At 43.2% G+C, this 21,502-nt stretch overlaps 2 protein-coding genes across 2 annotated transcripts in view; one reads left to right on the plus strand and one right to left on the minus strand.

Annotated features, from left to right (window-relative positions):
* ZBTB11 (zinc finger and BTB domain containing 11) overlaps positions 1–21,376 on the minus strand; it is a 34,178-nt gene extending 12,802 nt beyond the window's left edge. Inside the window, exons 1-9 of the mRNA XM_068268451.1 lie at positions 21,066–21,376; positions 14,863–15,083; positions 10,803–11,034; positions 7,879–8,978; positions 6,451–6,624; positions 6,081–6,302; positions 4,843–4,987; positions 1,952–2,069; positions 450–608 (exon numbers count right to left, since the gene is read on the minus strand). Coding sequence (XP_068124552.1) covers positions 450–608; positions 1,952–2,069; positions 4,843–4,987; positions 6,081–6,302; positions 6,451–6,624; positions 7,879–8,978; positions 10,803–11,034; positions 14,863–15,083; positions 21,066–21,375 — 2,681 coding nt within the window. The 5' untranslated portion in view covers position 21,376. The remainder of the gene's footprint in view (positions 1–449; positions 609–1,951; positions 2,070–4,842; positions 4,988–6,080; positions 6,303–6,450; positions 6,625–7,878; positions 8,979–10,802; positions 11,035–14,862; positions 15,084–21,065) is intronic.
* Positions 11,138–21,502, plus strand: part of RPL24 (ribosomal protein L24) — a 145,266-nt gene continuing 134,901 nt past the window's right edge. Inside the window, exon 1 of the mRNA XM_068268450.1 lies at positions 11,138–11,142. Coding sequence (XP_068124551.1) covers positions 11,138–11,142 — 5 coding nt within the window. The remainder of the gene's footprint in view (positions 11,143–21,502) is intronic.

The raw sequence follows: 21,502 nt of genomic DNA on the forward strand, positions 1-21,502 counted from the left end.
GGGGACACAGAGGCATGTCATGAGGTGGGGGAACATGCCGCTATGTCCCATTTGCTCCACCCACCTCGCACCAGGTTCCCTTTAACAGATTTCCGCACCTCTGTTTTGTAGTTCAGCCAACCAACCTACTTATTTATTTTTTTTTTTTTTAAGAGGGCATCATTAATATGCTTTGATTAAAAAACAATATGTCGATGAGATTTAAGGTGATTTTTTAAACCTATTGTATAGTCTACAGTATATGGCGCCTCTATAGTGTAGTGCCTGTGCACTGTATTTGCCCCAATCCACACAATACTAATACGCTGACCTGACTTTATAGTGTGATATGACCCTGGTGTGGGTCATATATTAACGCCATTAGTAACTGATTAAGCATGTTCTCTAGTGATCTCCAGTCTGAAGAACCTTTAGTAAGCTAAGCCCAACGTGAAGGAGAGTGGCCTCACCTGTATGGCTCTGTGACAGAATGGGATTTTACATGGGAATACCAATCTTTTTTCCAACTGTAGCACTTGCCACAAATTTCACACTCAAACGGCTTCACACCCAGGTGTTTGTTCATGTGCTGCTGCAGGTCCCGAGCTTCAGAAAAACTTTTTTCACACCTGTATATAATATCAGTGGTTATTATAAAAGTTGAAACATCAACATATTGGCAAGCATTCAGCTTGGACACAATTCACTTCCTCTAAAAGAAGCTTAAAGCCCTCTAAATTTTTATCGGTGTTCTTCATTTCAAGTCCCCAGGACGTGTGCATGAAAAAAAGGCGCCAGGAAATTTGGGTGCCCAATTTTGGCATACAGAGTAACTAACAATACATTTACAGATATTGTAAATTGTTAAACTGGCAATTATGATAGTAAAATATTGGTTAATACCGATATTTTACTACAATGAAATCTAACCCTATTCTTACACTGAGCCCTCTTCTCTACTGATGCCTAACCTTAATAACCCCCCCCCCCCCCCTTCCCCGCCGATGCCTAACCCCAAGTCACCCACCATGATGTCCACCCTTAAAGGGAAGGTTCAGAGAGGGGTTAAAAAAAAAAAATACATATCCACTTACCTGGGGCTTCCTCCAGCCCGTGGCAGGCAGGAGGTGCCCTCGCCGCTCCGCAGGCTCCCAGTGGTCTCCGGTGGCCGACCCGACCGGCTGCCAGGTCGGGCTCTTCTGCGACCCACGCGGGCGCGCTGACGTCATGGGACGTCCTCCGGGCTGTACTGCGCAGGCGCAGAACTACTGCGCCTGCGCAGTACAGCCCGGAGGACGTCCGATGACGGCAGCGCGCCCCCGTGAGGCGCAGATTGGAGTGCAGAAGAGCCCGACCTGGCAGGCCACCAGAGACGGCCGGGAGCCTCTGGAGCGGCGGCGAGGGCACCTCCTGCCTGCCACGGGCTGGAGGAAGCCCCAGGTAAGTGGATATGTATTTTTATTTTTTTCAACCCCTCCCTGAACATTCCCTTTAACCAACCCCCTGAAGATGCCTAACCCTTATTCTCCCACCCCTGATACCTAACCTTAAGACTTCGCCCACCTTAAAACCCTCTCCATGGACGCCTAACCTTAATTAACTGCTCCTCACCACCGCAAAAAAAATGATAACTATAGGGCGTCCATTGAAAATATGGGAAATCGTGTGAAAAAATTAGCTGCCTGCCGATAAATACCACTTTGAAGAATACAGCTACATATAGCAGGCGCAACACACTTTTGCAGAGTAAGGGTGGTAGGACGAGGGAGTGAGGGCACACACTGGGGGTGGGTAGGAGGAAAAAAATGCATGCAACAAAATTCAGCTTTGGCTTACTGAGCAATTGGTAAATATTCAGCATCTCCAAACACATTGTATTACTTTGGCATTCTCAGATAACCCATACACAGCTCTATTTTTCCCAAACCTATCAGAAGGTTTAAAGCTGGCCTTGCTTTTAAATTACACTTACTGTGTGCAATGGTAGTCCCTAGAAATCGGTTTAGGCCGGTGCATTCTGAGGTGCTTACTGAGTCCAGATGCTCTATGGTATGTTTTCCCACACACTGTGCAGAGGTACTTTGTTTCTCCTATGAGGAAAAGCATAGTATTTTAGATGGTGGTAGTCACCCTTGGAAAATCCAGGTGGAACTAATCAAGAAATACTGTAAGATAATGATAATGACACCTAGTGCCCACATCTGCACTTAAAAAGCATTTGTGCGGCATTGTTTCCAGTACTGTGATTTGGGAAACAAAGATTATTTACTACAATAATTTTAGCTCCCAAAACTATCAATGATGTGGTCCAAAGTATTGATTTTTTTTTTCATTGTTAAGAATAAGGAAGTGGGGGGAGGATTACAGGTAGACAGGATAAGGAAAGAAAAAAAAAAAAGAAAAAAAAAAATCACTCTTCGTAATGATAGGTGTATGTTAAACTGGCTTTGATGGACCTTTTTCACTGTTTCATTTGATATTTTCTTGTCATATTGTAACATTTTTTCCCCATTTTCTTGGAAATTTGTATGCATTTGTGACAATAATGAAAAAACAAAAAAAATAAAAAGGGGAGAATGACCTGCTACCCTTTCTCTTTAGGTATGGCTAGTATGGGCCGATAGGAGCGGAGCTATACTGGCTGCCTACCCCTCCTTTTAGCTCTTTGAGATGCAGCTTTGGCCTCTTCCTTCCGACTCACTCCTATGGTTCTGCTGGTTCATGCACACAGTGATTTCATTATGTGCAGCATGTACATGAACAGCCTCCCAGGGTTCCGCAGGTGTACACATGCAATGTCATCACGAACAGCACTCTAGGCTGTTACTGCACTTTTACCTCACTCTATGCGCTAATCCAAGGGCAGGGCAAAAGGAATGTGGGGGGAGGTGGTAACTCTACCCGCATCAGAGAGAAGGAGAACAACGGGGGACAAGGTTAGGGGATGCACACAACTTTCTTGGCATCAGCACCACAGAATCAAACAAGATTATTAGCAGTAAGTTTTATTTACTTATATTTAACTAAGCATTCTGGAAAGGGACTTTTTTTGGATGTAATACATGTTCAGTCCCACTTCAACTCAGCACTAGAAGCCAAAGTACCAGTTTTTTTCATATAGGCATTTAAATACTATGTGGATTTAAAAAATGATGAATTATGCAATTTGGGCACCTTTTGAAAAGCTAAAAAAAATAAAAATAAACAATGCAACTGTACAGACCATGAGACAGATCTCCTTTAACAGTGTCTCTAATACTTCTAGCCATAGTCTCTGACTGAAGCCTGGCTGGATTAGCAGCACGCTTGTTTCAGGTGTGTGATTCAGACTCTACTGCAGCCAAAGAGATCAACATGATGCCAGGCAACTGGTACTAAAAGGAAATATAACAGCACCAATAACCCTATGACTGCAGGTTCCCTTTAAGGATGTTAAGATCAAGGAAATTAATATGCAAGCCTGTGCCAAAACCACGCTCTTAACTAGTTTCTGTGAATTTCTGTAATAAAATCAGTACATGATATATCCAAAGAAAATTGCGCAAAAGGTGGATCAGCGCATCACCAGGCCACTAGGCCGCCAGGTGCGCTGAGCCCCCCCAGAAACTGCAAACGCACCTTGAACCCAAACAGAAGCTCTGCATATACACCAAAAGCAAAGCTGTTAAGTGGGAGCAGCTGACCAAAAATTAATTAAATTAGTACATGGCAAGGAAATGAACAGCGCTACTTAAAAACAGACAAGTGCCTACCTGCAAAAGAGTGCAAGCCCCGCTTGTGGGATAAAATACACACCCAGCATACACATGACCTGTCTACCACTGGAGGATGTTGGTTTCCTGTAACAGCTTGCATGCAACCTATTAAGTACTCGTCCCTCCCACTGCGAAGAAGTCAATCCTCCATGGGAGAGGACCTAACACTAACTAAATCCTAACCTATGTATATGCATAGCCTGGGTGCGGCTACTCAAGTAAAATTGAAAATTGCGCAAAAGGTGGATCAGCGCATCACCAGGCCGCCTCCGAATGGCCTCGAATCAGAGGTGCGCTGAGCACCCCCAGAAACTGCAAACGCACCTTGAACCCAAACAGAAGCTCTGCATATACACCAAAAGCAAAGCTGTTAAGTGGGAGCAGCTGACCAAAAATGAATTAAATTAGTCCATATCCAAAGAAAAGTTCAACTAGACATTTTATTTTCCTGCTCTAGAAGGTGGTTCAACACTGCTGAACATTCTCCTACTTTTATAACGTAATCACAATTATTTCAACATCTCGCCATAAACAATATGACTGCCACCACTTACACTGCTCTGCAATAAAACTTTAAAGAGAAACCATCACACTTGTAAGGGGTGATGGAGTGCAGGTTTCATTTATGCCATGTGCTGTGTGTGTAGGAGATTTCTTAATGAATCTACATGCTTACCAGGGCTGTGGAGTCGGAGTTGGAGCAATTTTGGGTACCTGGAGTCAGTGGTTTCATAAACTGAGGAGTTGGATGATTTCTGTACAAAATCCACAGCCCTGGTAAGTATTAGACTATGGAGTCTGAGTCATTTTGGGTACCTGGATTCGGAGGTTTCATAAAATGAGGAGTCGGACTTGGAGTTGGATGATTTCTGTACTGACTCCACAGCCCTGAAGCTTACAGTGAGTCAGTCACATACTGATCCCGTTTATAAAGCAGATAAAGATCAACAGATGACCAGTTTACAATAAAATGCAAGTAATTTATCAATGAAAATTGTAAAATACTAACCCTTTCCAATGCCATTCAGAACGAGTATAAAATTATGTCACAGTACCATAAAACAGAGCAGACAGACCCAGATGTAGAGAAATCCAACTCATAATGTACCTGTATGTGTGCTCACATGTTCCTGCAGACTGCGGTTGGTCACAAATGACTTCTCACACAAGTGACATTTGAACTGTTTATCTGTTTCGTGTAAGGCCTGGTGCATCTTTAATCCATGTTTGTGCGTAAACGTCTTGTTACAAATCTGAAAAGATATTTAATGAAACCACAAATGATAAATGGATCACTTGATTGTTTGTATATTTTAAAGCAATTGTTTGCTGAGAAACAACCATGCAATCTGCAAGTTAGGATGCAGAATGAGGTTCCAGAATTCAGTCTTAGGGCCTGTTTCCACTACACGCAGATTCTGCATGCAGAAAACTGACTCCAATGAATGTCTATGGGCCTGTTTCCACTGAACGCGATTTTTCTGATGCAGATTTCCCATAGGCATTCATTGGAGTCAGTTTTCTGCATGCAGAATCTGCGTGTAGTGGAAACAGGCCCTTAACTGTCCAAATCAACAGAAAAGCCATTCACTCTGATCGGCTAGAATCCAGTATTCAAATGTGCCCCTTACCCTTCAAAAAAAGGATAGCTGAACCCTGGTGTTTGGCCTTACAACCAAGCATATTGTTTATTAGCTGGCTCCCTTCCATGACATCATGTCTATGATGTGCAGTGTGATAGATTGGGCAACAGACTCAAAACAGATAGAAAGTCATTGCTGGCCTTGACCTTTATTATTATTATTATTATTTATTAGATTTATATAGAGCCAACATATTACGCAGCGCTGTACAATAAATGGTTTAGTTCACACTGCCACCTATTTGAGTCCATTGTGAGAAATTCCTACCACATGCATTTTCCATATAATGGATTGCATTGCTATTCTTTTACTGAATAGTACACATTCACTCTGGAACGGCAGTGGACCCGTCAATTGTCCCTGGGGCGGTGCAGCTAATCTGAACAATATAGATTCAGCAACACCCTAACATAGTGTGAACCAAGCCTTAGAGAGGCTCTTGGATTGTAAGGCCACTTCCACAGTCCTCTTGGCATCTTGTTGTGTGGTTAAGTGAGAGAATTCTACAAATGGGAATTCCTCTGACACAAAAATGTATAAAGCACATTGGAAAACCCTAATACAGAGGCCAAAGTTTCCAAGGTACTGATACCACATGTAGGAATCTTGCAATCTCTGCATTTCGTGTATGCCCGAAACATTACATTTTGGAAAAAACAATCCATGTTCCATTTCATATCACATTAGTACAGTCTGCCGTTACCTGGCAAGCGTGTGGCTTGACTCCAGTATGTTTCAGCATATGCCTTCTCAACGAGCACATTTTAGGAAGTGTTCTCCCACAAATATTACATATGTACTGCCGCTTGACTTTTCCTTTACTTTCTTCCTGGTCTGCATCTGAAGAAGCTGGATCCGTTTTACGGGAGTGCCTAATAAGGTGAGCACGTAAGGACGCTCTGTACTGGAACTCTTTCTTGCACAACTACAAAACAGAATAAAAATATGTAATATTACACATCATACACATTTCCATGGCTATTCAAAAGAACACAAGCTGTCTTCATGCAGTACACTGAAAGCAATTGATATTTAACGTTCACCAGCATATTTATACTGAAATAATGGCTTACTGGGCACTTGAACTCTCTTATGCGGTCATGTTTCATGCTGTGCATGATCAAGGCGTATTTCCGCTGGAACACCATTCCACATTCTTTACATACGTGCTCCTCCTCTTCCTTTACCAGCTCATTTTTGGGTGGAAGCATTCTTTTCTTGCCTCTTTCTACCAACTTCCTAGCAGCCTTTTAGGAAAAGGAAAGACAGTGAAAATTTTTCACAAGACTTCTACGCAAAAACAAACAACAACAACAAAACCCCACACATATATGTTAAGCCTAAAAATGTCATATTTCAATAAACTCTATAAACCAACCCAAGTCCATCAAAACATTCGCAAAGCTTTTCTGAGAAGAATTTTGTTCTGGGACAGATGTCCCTGGCTAGATAAAATATAAAATATGCATGAGAGCATGCATATTACCTTCCAGAAAAGAAAAATACATGCTCATTAGCAATAGAGTTGATTAAACATGATTGTCAGCAATACATTCTGCATGGTTTTCCTGCACCCCCAGGTTCATCAAGGGTCTAAAAGTAAGTACAAATCATAAAAACCACGATCTCATAATCATCATCAAATTCAATATTTACCACTTCACCTCCAAGGGTTTTTTTTCCCCCTTAAAAAGCACCATAGCAATTTTCACCAGTCATCGCGCCTTCCATTAATTTGTCTATAACTTAATTACTACTTATCACAATGAAACAATCTATATCTTGGTTTAATTAGGCTTTCTTTGAGGGGTACTTTTTGCTAAGAATTATTTTATTCTAACTGTGTTTTAACAGGAAAAATAAGAAAAAAATTATTTCTCCGTTTGTGGCTATTATAGTTTTAAAATAATACATGCTACCATAATTAAAACCCAAACATTTGCAACATTTAATGAATTTATTTTTCTAAAAACTTTTGGGGGTAACTATTGGGGATTGTGGGAGGTAAGGGGTCCTTTTTAAATGTAAAAAAAAAAATATGTAAATGAAAAAAAAATGTTTGTAGATGTAATTTTACTATAAGGCCACAAGATGTCCTCGCGAATAACTTTCCTGTGCATAGTATTACTATGCAAACAGGAAGTAATGCGTGGATGTGTAACTATCAGTTCTTGTGAATGAGGGAGCCATCTCATTGATGGCGACGGTCATTCACACAGGGACTTAGATTAATGAATGGGAACTGTGTTCACATTCATTGATCTCCCGTCTGACGATCGGGAGATCATTATGTATTCACAATATTCATCATCGACAATGTAATTTTTTTTACTGTGCCTTCCTCTCATAAAATTGAAAACATTACAATTGTCTGGACTATGTTGAGCCAGATATGTTGACTTCATGAATAAGTTAGCATACTGAATTGAAACAATGGGTTGGTGTACATAAAAATAAGTATCACTTCACATAAAAGATCAAAAAACAAAATCAACATTTACCTGTTGAACTGCAGATTTTGCCACAGTCTTTCTGTGCATCTGAACGTTTCCTCTGTGCATCTGAATGTATCCACCTTCTTCAACAGAGCGTTCTCTTAACTTGCCTTTATATGGGTCTTCCTCTGAAGAACCTGAACTTTCCTGAGGGGAGTCACTTGCTACCTCAGAAGTAGGGTCTTGAGTCAATGTGTTTGCTCCAGCATTGGCAGGTCCTTCAGAAGATATGCTTGCTCCAATATCTGGAATCTCACTGCTGGCCATTGACCCATCTGGTGACTTAGGAGGCTTTAGAGGTCTACCACGTTTCCTCTTCAAAGCCTCTTTGCTTTTCACTTTAGAATCTTCTCCAATATTCATGTCAATATCCATGTTCTCCACAAATGGTGAACTTGGGTTGCAGCTTGGCACTTCTGCATGAAATGTATTTTCTTTTAACCCTTCTTCAGTCTTTGAATCAGCATTTTCACTGCTGATCACCACCAACCCAGAATCATGTCTGTCAAGCTGGGAATCTGAGCAGTCAATAACGATTTGCTGAGATACTGGATGGACTGCAGCAACTTCAATAACTGCAGGAACAAAGATTGCAGACTGCAACTCTGGTGAGGCATTTGAAATGTCAGAAATGTATACTGCTGTGGTGCCATCCACAGAGGTTGCTGGAACATTGTCACTACTAAGTTCTGCAGACATCTGTGTTGAAATAGCTGCTTGCTCTGAAGTAGCAAAGTCAGTCCCACCATGTCCAGATTGTGCTTGTTCTGTACCCATACATTCCACATTGTCTTGATGTAACACCTGCTGACCATTTGTCACCTCTCCCATTACTGTGCTGATGATGGCTTGAACATTTCCAGGCTTTTGCATATTGACATTAATGAGTTTCTGTTTTGAAGATACAGTCTGAACATCCCCCTGATGATACAAAGTAAGTTGCTTCTCCTCCATCTGTTTATGAATAGATTCACAGATTTCCAGGACTTCATGCATGAAGAGATGTCGAGCAAGCACAGCAATATCAGCCATACTGCAGAATTCAAAGGAAAGCTCTGAGGTGTATGCAAATTCCAACAAAGGCAGGAAACTGGCCTTACAAAACCCTAGAAATCAAATTTAAGAAACGTTATTGAAGAAATAAACCGGATCGGTACTTGTTGAAATGCTCAACAACGCATTAAACATACTAATAGTCACCTTGGGATATGAATACTGCTTCTGTATCTTTACTTGAAGTGGCGCAATATGACCCACCTTGGTTCTTTTAGTTTTCTATTTTGTTAGCTCTACCCCGAGAGAGATACTATTTATAAGCACTTTATTTTTTACCTTATGTTTATTATTTATCCCAATAAAAAGCATTTGTATTGCTCTCATCGGAGTCAAACATTCAAACCTCACAGTTTCCCCACAAAACCTCTTCATATTGTAAAAAAAAAAAAAAAAAAATATGGCTAACTCTGGTTAATTAATTATGTGGGTCTGATCTGATGTCAATACTGGGTGGAGTTGTCACATTCTAGGATTGCCTGTATGAAGTATGGAGAATTGCTTACATCTGTCAGAATCAAGGATGCTCATCTTCATGTCACAATTTTTACAGACCTTCAGGGGTTCCCGCACTTCAAGGTGGGAAGTCAACACTATATGTTTATGACACTTCTGTTGGCTTAGCATATACAATGTAGGCATTTACAAACATCAAGGCAGCAGTCATGACATTATTCCACTGAACAGTGTAAATGTGCACAAGGTTGGCCAAGTGCTAGGGCGTGTGACCAAATCGAAATGCAATCCAATGCCTATTAACCTTTAGGCATTCAAAACTTTACCTGCAACACAGACAACAATAACCATCTCTAGAGGCTAGCCTGAGTTTGGCTATACAATAGCCAGACTCCCCTCGCCACAATTACTAACGCTAGCCGGAGTTCTGTTACACAATAGCTGAACAGACACCCAAATCACCGACTAGTCTACACCATAGTCAAAAACGGCAATGCGGCCTATGGTGGCACCTTTAGTACAAGGCGTTCCAGGCACCCATTTTACCTGCTACATTACCATATATACTGAGGTATAAGCCGAGTTTTGGGGACAAAAAAAGTGGGCGAAAAATGAGGGTCTCGGCTTATACTACAGTCACAATCACGTATATCAAGTCATGTATTCCAGCGACGATCGGCGACCCCCTCTGCTCTGGCCGGCATCTCTGCTCCGTCTGACGTCAGCGCCGGGTCCCGGCTTGACGTCATCAAGCCGCGACCCGACCTGAGCGTCATTTGGAGCGGAGATGCCAGCTGGAGAAGAAGGGGGCTAGTGCGGCTCATCATTGGAGCCTGGAAGGTGAGTGATGGCTGCTGCGCACAGGGGGGACACCTGGCCACACAGGGGGGAGACAGAACAGCCAGCCACAGACGGGATCCGGCCGGCCAACCCCCCCAAATGCGCGCACCCCCCCCACCGCAAAATGCCCTGGTCCTTAAGGGGGATTAGGCGGCCGGTCCCGAAGTGGTTAAAAAGACAGTTGCTTGATAAAGAATATTTATTTATTTTAAGTATTTATATAGCGCCGACATATTACGCAGCGCTGTACAGAATATATTGTATTGCCACTAACTGTCCCTCAGAGGAGCTCACAATCTAGTCCCTCCCATAGTCATATGTCTATGTATGTATCGTGTAGTGCATGTATCATAGTCTAGGGCCAATTTTTAGGGGGAAGCCAATTAACTTATCTGTATGTTTTTGGAATGTGTGAGGTAACTGGAGTGCCTGGAGGAAACCCACTCAGACACCGGGAAAACATACAAACTCCTTGCAGATGTTGACCTGGCTGGGATTTAAACTGGGGACCCACCGTTGCAAGGCGAGAGTGCTAACCACTACGCCACAGTGAACCAATATCAAGGACAATAGTTTCTTACCTGACAGATCAACAAAAGCTTCATGGCTGGAGACCGCCCCCTTTTCAATGAACAGCTCTCTGAAGTATTCACTGCTTGCTGCTAGGACCGACTTGTGGGCTTTGTATTCCTCTCCTTCAATGAGCAATGTCACATCACAGAACTGATTAGAAAGTCTTTGCTGGTTCAACTGATCTAAGACAGCCTGTCCATGTTTACAAGAGGTTTGCTTCACTATGCCTTTACTATCAACCTTAACAAAAAAAAAAACAACAAAAAAAAAAGGGTAAGTTTATCAGTATCATTAATAAAGGAAGTGAGAAGGAAATACTGCAACTGTTTTCTAAAATAGCGCCATGAATACAACCTACAAATTTTGTTAACATGTTAAGACCTAAATCAAATATTTTATCCGAAAAGCCTTTGCTTTTGAAGGATCATCAATTCTCAAAAATACAGTGGTACACATTTAAAGTGTACCTTAAAACTATGTACACAAGCTGGATTAAATGACAAAAAAAGACAAAGACACTTATATAGCGCTTTTCTCCTGGCGGACGCAAAGCGCCGGAGCTGCAGCCACTAGGATGCGCTCTATAGGCAGTAGCAGTGTTAGGGAGACTTGCCTAAGGTCTCCTACTGAATAGGTGCTGGCTTACTGAACAGGCAGAGCCGAGATTCGAACCCTGGCCTCCCGTGTCAGAGGCAGAGCCCTTAACCATTACACTATCCAGCCTTGCTGCGCCTGCGGCTGCAGTGCCTATTAAAGCCCCTTGGCGGTATGATTCTTTCCTGATTTTAAACACAGACACAGACAAACACAGAATATTTATATCGCGCTTTTCTCCTGGCGGACTCAAAGCGCCAGAGCTGCAGCCACTAGTACGCACTCTATATAGTATCTGTACTATCTGTAGTATTTTAGGGTCTAAAAGCGGTACAATGGTTTCTCAGGCTTTTAGACCGGGAAATAATCATTCTGCTAGAGAGCCTGCAGCAGCCCCTGCACGTTACTCACTTCCTTGGGATCCAGCGCTGCAGTTCTCCCTCCATCCTCCAGGTGGCGCTGTAACCCTGTTGTGAGATCACCGGCTATCGTCATGATGGCAGACGGCAATCTCACCCAAAGGATACAGAAGGAGAATGGCTGCTGGCATCTGGATCCCAGGGAGTGGTGGTTAAAATGCCTGCTGCACGCTATGCTCTGCATTAACCGCCAGGCAGCTACTACGAGTCAGGCTTAGGATAACCGCTTCTAGCTTGTTTTATATTTATTTCCTTTTGGGCAATACCAGTTGCTTGGCTGTCCTGCTGATCTTTAATGCATCAGTAGTGTCTCAATCACAAACCTGAAATAAGCATGCAGCAAATGTAAACATCTGAACTGCATGCTTGATTAGGGGATATGCTTAAAGGTATTAGAGGCAGAGGATCAAGCATAACAGCCAAGCAATGTGCATTGTTTAAAATTAAATTATGCCAGCCTTTATATCCCTTTCAGGTCAGTTGTACTTTAACCTTCCTGGCACCATGATTATTTCGAGATTTTAGGGTCTAAAAGCGGTGCAATTTTTTTGCAGGCTTTTAGACCCTAAAACCGCAAAGCCTTAATTCCGCCAGAAAGCCTGCAGCAACCCCATGCACTTACTCACCTCCCTGGGATTCAACGCTGCAGTTCTCCCGGGTGGCACTGTACCCCTATAGTGAGATTGCTAGCTGTCATGACGAAAGACAGGGCGAGTTTACCTCAGATGTGTCCTTTAAATACTGTGTACAAGTGTATGTAGGACAATTGATGCCATTTTAAAAGCAAAGGATGGTCACATCAAAAATTAGGTTGATTTATGGTCATTTATTTTCCAGTTTGTGTACCGGTACTTTATATAGTTGACCCTATAATTGGATTATTCTTGAAAGCATCCTCCATGACATTTTTCCAAAAATGCTTAAATGAGGTAACTGGAACCAACTCTAAAGAAATACTGGTAGGTTGCAGAAATACTTGCTTTTCTTGCAAAGGTCAGGCTTGACCTTACATCTCTCAACATCTATTAATTATTTATAGCCCAATTAAACCCTAGGACCAAGTTCAGGCCAAGGCAGGGTTCCACTCCCCTGACCACAGTGTATGAATAATACAGCACCTCTTGCAAAAAAAAAAAAAAAGTCTTCTTTACAAAAGGGGTGGGGTGGGGAGGGGGGGGGGGGAAGATATAAACTTTTAATGCAGAGTGTGTGTGCAGGAAGCCTTTTCCAAGCCCAATAGTCTTGTACTGTAACAGAGGATTCTACATTACACAGATCAATTATGTTCCCACCCACTTGCACTAGTCAGCAGGACCATGATCTGAGTAAGGAAATGCTGCTGTCACCAGGGCTGTGGAGTCGGTACAAAAATCTTCCAACTCCGACTCCTCAGTTTATGAAATCACGACTCCGACTCTGGGTGCCCAAAATGACTCTGCCTCCTCAACTCCAACTCCTTGGTCTAATACTTAACAGGGCTGTGGATTTTGTACAAAAATCATCCGACTCCTCAGTTTACGAAACCAGGACTCCGACTCCAACTCCGGGTGCCCAAAATTGCCCTGACTCCAACTCCACAGCACTGGCTGTCACTGCACCTGACTGCCTGGCCCTGTAGTGGCTTCACATACACAGATTTTGTAATGAGGGTTTCTTTTTTTTCTTTCAATAAAGAAGGTGATTTATTATGTGAGCCAATTTACTACACAAACATTCTCAGGGTGTGCAAGGCACCCTGGAGGCAAAGAGCAGGTCAGGTGCTACACTTACTAATCCTGTAAACCACCTAGAGATCATTTTAACGTGCATGTAGTCTCAAACAAAGAAGGTGAGATCTACAGCCCTGGATGAAAGATGGAAAGGTCTGTCAGGAATCCAGAAACTCCTTGACCTTTTATACACACACCCACTTACTACAAGCAAACCGGTCACAGTTGAAAAAGGTTACCTTCACTAGCGCGGAAGTGCGCTCTCTACATATCTCTCCAGCTGCCCCTGGAGAGTTACGTAAAGAGCGCACTTCACTTGCGCAGATTGGCCACGACTGGCCGAAGTAACGGGACCAGATACCGGAGCTGCAGGCAGCAGAGGACGGTGGCGTTGGAGCAATCTGTGCACATGGGGCTGTATAAATCTTATTTTTTATCTCTGAGTAAACAGTTGTTTGACAATAAATGGCTTCAGTCAACCACCAACGAGAAGTTTAAGATACGTTTTTGTGTTATTCATATTCTCTGAAAAATGGTTTAGAAAACCTACATTCTGCTGGGTATGTAAACGTATGAGCACAACTGCACTTTTGTATTGTTCCTTATATGCTCATCTTCTGTACTACAAGTTTGTGACAGGCAGTACTTGCTTCAAGTAGATCTTTGGGAGCAAATAGTAAGAGCTGTCTGCAGACAGTATTTTCATACACAATATAAAATATACATATGCTACTCTAAGCAATCCAGCAACATAAGAGTTACAAGACAGCACATTAACCTTATCCTACTGGCACAGTAAATAAATACTCATAGCTGTTAGGTGCACAGATGAAACTTCTGGTCACTAATGAGGCTAACAAAAAGGAAGGGAATTCAATTGGGGAATGAAACCTCTTCCCTCTTATGTGCACTGACAACACTACCAGAGAACAAAAGGTGAACAGCTTTCACAGAAACACCTCTCTGCATCCTTTATACACAATATAACAGCTTTTTTAAAATTCCATTTAAATGTACTAACAAAAAAAAAGAAGAAAAAAAAAAAGAAGCCTTATGTGGGAGGGCATGCTGTGAGATGTCTCTGCCCAGTACACCAATGAATGCAGAACTGGAAGATGCAAATGACATGCCCGCATAATACTGAGTCTAACAACAGCCATTAGGAGAGGAAGTACAGATTCTGGACTTTTTTTTGCATAGTATGCTCAAAAATTACGACTGAAAAGGTTCCGGTCCAATAACATAAATCCAACTCAGATTATACAACAGCAGTACAAGAACACTAAAAACCTTTAAAAGGGAATAAAGATGAGGCCATTATGTGTATAAAATCGAGAAATACTTACAAAGACTAGTTCATGTTTTTCCACTGCCTTCTTTTTAGCAGGCTTTGGATCGGCAGTGGTGCAGGACACTGCGGTGCTGTTTTCATCATCTGTTTCCTCCAACTGACCGTCAAGCCCAAATTCCTCCAGCAAGTCAGAGGGATCAGACGAACCGCGTCGGTCTGTCTTTACCTGGCATCTATTGCATTTTTTAATGTAACTTTTCATTTCTTTCAAAATGCCTAAAAAAAACAAAACAAAATAAAATACAAACAAGTTGGAGTTTTGCAAGTACCTTTAACACTAAAATCTAAAACAAAAACAAAGTCTAAATAAGAGCCGTTTTCTACTGGCTACAATTTGCAGATTGTTTGCGATCATTAAAGGACGCAAGGACACCGGCTCTCTAATAGAAATCGTACAGGTAGTTTTCCATTTTGCTACACAAAAACACTACAAAAAATGTCTCTAAACGTGCCTAGAATCGCTCTGAAATCTGCTTCAAAAACCTCTAGTGTTTTGCGGATCTGCTAGAGGTTTTTGGTGTGCACTGGGCCTTAAAGAGAACCTAAACTGAAAATAAAAAGTTGAAATAACCATACACTGGTTATACTTACCTCCTGTGTAGTCTACTCAATCTCTTTCTCCTGTCCTGTGTCCCATTTGTCCACTGATCAATGGAATTCTCCCTCCTCCATTTTAAAAATGGCCATTAACCCATAACAGCTTCCTGGTCAGCACACTGTTAAACTGTAATATCACCCACCTGAGCCATAGGGAAACATGGACAATACCTTGCACATTCAGTTGTAACTGACAGCAGCTGGTATATAACCGACAGTAACTGGTATATTTCAGTTCTGACAAAATATTGTCAGAACTGGAAGGGATCACTGTAAGAAGAAAATGGTGAGCTTCTGAGAGACGCTTACAGTGAGATTAGTATGTAATATTCATTTGCAGCTACATCATGTGTTTATTTTAAATAATTTTACTCACTTCAGGTTCCCTTTAATGACTTATAAAAACGTCCTGCTAGAGCCTCTTAATGGCTCCAGGACGTTTTTATAAGTCAGACAGTGCTGCTGCCGCTGTATGCGTGCACGCTCCCGCACGTGCACGTGAAAATAGTAAAGGAAAACATACACCTTTATTTCCAAATGCTATATTGTCACCATACTTTGTACTAGGGACATAATTAAAATGTCGTGATAACCAGGACAAATAGGCAGATAAAATGTGTGGGTTTTATGTACAATAGCAGTGTTTATATTAAAACGATAGGGGATGAAATTTGAGAAATGGTGTATTTTTTTCCTTGTTTTTCCTTTTAAAGGATACCACAACTGAAGATAAGATTGTGGTAGTGTGTGGGGGAATGGAGCGTTTCGCTCCATTACACTAAGCGTTACATGATTAGCATGTGACGCTTAGTGTAATGGAGCGCACACGCAGCCCAGGGGAGGCAGAGGAATCAGCGTGCTTCTGAGCCGATCGCTATGCGCCGGCCAGAAGTGAAAAGGGAATGACATACTGCGCGCACAGGGCGCATGTATGTCCAGGTCATAGGTCAAGGAAGTCGCAGGGCACCGGGAGGAATATTAGAGGAACAGTGGCAGACGGAGGGGGGCAGGAGGAGCTAAAGGTATTTACTTTTACTCCCCCACACACTGCCGCAATCTTATTTCCAGTTGTGGTATCCGCCGGGCGGATCGCTCAGAAACAGCCTTATCAGTCAAGCGACAGACTGTACACACGCTGTACTGTCTGCTGAAAACACGCCCAGCAGGAGGTGACGGCGGACCCGGCGTGTGTACGGACCTTAAAGGACTTACGAGGCTAAATTATTTTAAAATAAAGTTTAAAAAGTGAAGTACCTGCAAACCTTAAGCCAGAAAAAAAAAATGAGTTTTACTCACCTGGGGCTTCTACCAGCCCCCTGCAGCAGTCCTGTGCCCTCGCAGTCACTCACTAATCCTCTGGTCCCCTGCTGCCAGCTAGTGTCGTTTTTGCCGACAGGCCTGTCAGGACTGGCCACGCGTAGCTTTTTCCGCATTCCCGACTGTAATTAGCGCTATTGCGTGCCACAACGCGTACGAATATACACGTTGCCGCATATCTATGCGCGCGTAATGCGGCAACGCGTATTTTTGTACGTGTTGCGGTCCGCAATAGCGCTAATTACAGACCTAATCCACACAGCGCTAATCCACACCTGCCGCGAGTGCGGCTGAGCAGCTCTAGGGCCAACCCCCCGATCCACGCTCCTCCTCCATCCATCCATCTCATCCTGTAGGGAATTGCAGTTTTTCAAAACAGCTTACATACCATAGCTGGGATTAGAACCCAGGACTCAGTGTGTAGTAGGCATCTGTCTTACCCACTAGACCATCAGCCACACTACATGCTAAAGCTGGTTAATGATTTTTTGAAGGCCAGTCACTTTTTAACCAGTGTTTTAGCCACTACAATGAGAACACAACAAAACAGACTTCTCTCAAAAGGGAAAGGGCTCACCAAACATTGCCTCCAGTTACAGACTTTGAAGATTTTTGTGACCTGGCTGAAATACAGTACTGTATTAGAATCTTTTTATTGAAGTTTTTATTGGAAATACATTTAGGAAATACATAGGTGTGACCTCTCTCCTACCATCTGATAAATGCTAGGTCAGCTCTAGCATATAGTGTGGCTGATGGTCTAGTGGGTAAGACAGATACCTACTACATACTGAGTCCTGGGTTCTAATCCCAGCTATGGTATGTAAACTGTTTTGAAAAACTGCAATTCCCTACAGGATGATATAAGTGGATGGATGGGGAGGAGGAGAGAGAGATTTTTTTAAATATGCGATTCGGGTAGTCCGGGTAAATCGGATATCCGCGGGTATCCGGATCGGTGGTGGAACTATCTGCAGATAGCTATCCGGATATCTGCAGAACTATCCGGATCCGACCCGGATAATAGAAAAAGGTCGGATATCCGGATTAATTCGGGTACCCGAAATCCGAATGAGCATCCCTGCTCCTAAGTCCTTTAAAGGAAAGGTTCAGGGAGGGTGGGTAAAAAATAAAAATCAAATTCCACTTACCTGGGGCTTCCTCCAGCCCGTGGCAGGCAGGAGGTGCCCTCGCCGACGCTCCGCAGGCTCCCGGTGGTCTCCGGTGGCCGACCCGACCTGGCCAGGCCGGCTGCCAGGTCGAGCTCTTCTGCGCTCCAAGGCCCGGAACTTCTGCGTCCCACGCCGGCACTCTGACGTCATCGGACGTCCTCCGGGCTCTACTGCGCATGCGCAGTAGTTCTGCGCCTGCGCAGTAGGGCCCGGAGGACGTCCGATGACGTCAGAGCGCCGGCGTGGGACGCAGAAGTTCCGGGCCTTGGAGCGCAAAAGAGCCCGACCTGGCAGCCGGCCTGGCCAGGTCGGGTCGGCCACCGGGAGCGGCGGCGAGGGCATCTCCTGCCTGCCACGGGCTGGAGGAAGCCCCAGGTAAGTGGAATTTGATTTTTATTTTTTACCCACCCTCCCTGAACCTTCCCTTTAAGTCACACAAGCTCTCAGAGGGAAACTTCCCTGTTCTTCGAGTTCTATTAATAGAAACACAGTCTCAGTAGCACCATCTTGTGGCCAAAAAGTATAAATACATCTAATTATACCAGTATACTGTTTTACATAGAAAGTTTATTATTATTTTATTTATTAAATTTAACCCCTTCCAACCCTGCCCCACAGTTACAGAAATAAAATACTTGTTAAAAAAATGAAAAAAATTACATCATTTAATTTTTTCTACATAAATAGTTACCTTAGGGGCTTTTCTAATATGGATGTCATGAGAGTATACTACTGTTAATTTTGAAAAAAAAAAAAAAAGTTGTAATAAGTGAAATAGTATTAAAATTCCCTAAACGGAAACATGCTCCTTTATTTCCACATAAAATATTATTACCATACATTGTACTAGGGACACAATTTAAATGTTGTTTTAACCGGGACAAATGGGCAAATAAAACGTGTGGGTTTTATGTATCGAAGCACATTTTATTTTAAAACTATAATGGCTGAAAACTGAGAAATCATTTTTTTTTCTTTTTTTCCTTATTATTCCCTTTACAGTGCATATAAAATAAAATAATTCATAGCAAAACCTACCACCCAAAGAAAGCCTAATTTGTGGTGAAAAAAACAATATATAGATCATTTCAGTGTGATAAGTAACAATAAAGTTATCACTGATTGAAAGGAAAAAGCGCTGAAATGTGAACGTTGTTTTGGTTTTTAAGGGAAAAAAACCTGTGATCCTGAAGTGGTTAAAGGGAAGGTCCAAGCAAAAAAAAAAAATGAGTTTCACTTACCTGGGGCTTCTACCAGCCCCATGCAGCCATCCTGTGCCCTCGCAGTCACTCACTGCTGCTCCAGTCCCCCACTGGCAGCTTGCTGACCTCAGAGGTCGGCGGGCCACATTGCGTACATTTTTACGCATTCCCGCTAGTGCAGGAACATTAACACATACATTTTGACGCGCTACTGGTTCAATGCGTAAAAATTTACGCATTGAACCAGTAACGCCTAAAAATGTATGCGTTATTGTTCCTGCACTAGCGGGAATGCATAAAAATGTACGCAATGCGTCCCGCCAACCTCCAAGGTCGGCAAGCTGCCAGCGGGGGACTGGAGCAGCAGTGAGTGACTACGAGGGCACAGGATGGCTGTATGGGGCTGGTAGAAGCCCCAGGTAAGTGAAACTCATTTTTTTTATTTTGCTTGGACCTTCCCTTTAAAATGCATAGAAAATAAAGTAATTACTGAAAACAAATATCAACCCCAAAAAAGCCCAATTGGTGGGGGAAAAAACAAGATATACTGTAGATCATTTCATTGTGATCAGTAGTGATTAAGCTATTGGCAAATGAAAGGGATGAGCACTGAAAGGTGAAAATCTTTAGGGTTAAACGCCTTTGGGGTGAAGTGGTTAAAGAAAATCAGAAAAATCGATTGAAATTCAGATCGGACATTGGATGGATTGGAAATAATCGATCTGGCAGGTAAATCTGCCAGAAAATTGTATGGTGTGTACCTAGCATAATGGTCACATACTAACGGCAGGTTAGGGACAAAAATGTGTTTTCTGCTTCAATAGCTGGTGCATCAATGGTGAAGGGGCATCTTGTGGATTATGCTCCCTTTGTACATCTTGTGTCTTCCTCTATGCCCCTTTGTGTCCCCCATGTGTCCTCTATTCGTCCCGTGTCCTCCTCTGCATGGGCACAGTACAGGGAGTCCCCGACTTTGCGGCAGGTTGGAGGTTCATATTGGCAGGCATTCACAAGTCAGGAACTCCCTGCATTTGGACTATAAGGGCTCGTTCAGACTATGCGTGCTGCCGTGCGCATTTTGGCAGCGCACGTAGTATGCGACATGCAAGAACAGTAGAAGGGCATAGACAGCCCTTCTACTGTTCCCATCAAATGCTATCGCGCTGCTGCATGCATTCTCGGGAATCGTATCACAGATCCCATTCATTGTAATGAATGGGATCTGTAGCGCAGATGGAGAGCGATCGTACGCATTGCATTCTGAACGCACAGCCATCTGCGCTTAATTATGAGAACGAGGCCTAAGACGCAGTGACTTTTTTCCCACTTTTGGGGGAGAAAAAGTGAGTATATAAGCCACTGTGAGCCAGTGAGAAAAAATACAGTATATAAGCCACTGTGGATGCTGCTATGCCCCCAGAGGATGAGCACAGCAGCAGAGCGTCAGGCTGACCAAATCTTTTCCGCCTCTGTGCCTCACACCAAATGTACAAACCAAATGTACAAGCGTAGCAGGTGCTTTAGTGAAACACAATCGCAATGAAGTTTCAACCTCACCATCTTGATGTGCACAGCATATTACAGTAGGTTTACTGCTATTGCAGTATACTTTGCTGCTAGAGATCTTATTAAACTTTCTCTTACCAGGTTTCTTTATTCTACAATTCATGAAATTATTAATGATACTTACCTTATTAATCATTTGCTCTCAAATTTTGCCATATAAAAAAATCCTTTTTCACTCCCTAGCTTTAGTAACTGTGGATCAAAAACTTACAGTAAAGTATAAATACAATCTAAAAATCATTTCACAGTGCATGCCTTCAGTGATGAGTTACATTGTTGGTAAGGGAGTGTGGCAGAGAGCGGTCATTGTGTGCCCAGCCAGTATTTCAATGTGATGTGCTCACCTCTCCACCAGTACCGCTGGGACAGAAGATGCCATGTCTGGAGCCGGGTCAGATGCTCCCCTCCCTCCCCGATGTGCGCTGCCTCTATCAGCCCATTCCTGCGCTCTGGCTGCAGCACCACCTCCAGCTCAGTGAAGCGCTCCTTGTCGCGGTGGCGGCGCTGGTAGAACAGAGTGCCAGCTCTCGCCACATAGCAGGCGGCTGCCTTCCGTATCTTGCGCTTGGCATTGCCTTCGGTTCCCGGCGCATAGGGCTCCCGCTCATTGGTGAGGTAGCGCAAGATAGCCAAGTAGCTCTCCTCACTAGACATCCTCCCCTGAGTTCGCACTGCGTTGTTTGACGTCCCCTCTGAGTTCGCACAGCCAGCTCCAGGCTCTCCTGTGCGGCGCCGCCAATGACAGCAGCACGAGGAACTGCAGACCTCGGAACGTCCGACC

This window comes from Hyperolius riggenbachi, chromosome 2, assembly GCF_040937935.1.
Source record: "Hyperolius riggenbachi isolate aHypRig1 chromosome 2, aHypRig1.pri, whole genome shotgun sequence".
Lineage (NCBI taxonomy): Eukaryota > Metazoa > Chordata > Amphibia > Anura > Hyperoliidae > Hyperolius > Hyperolius riggenbachi.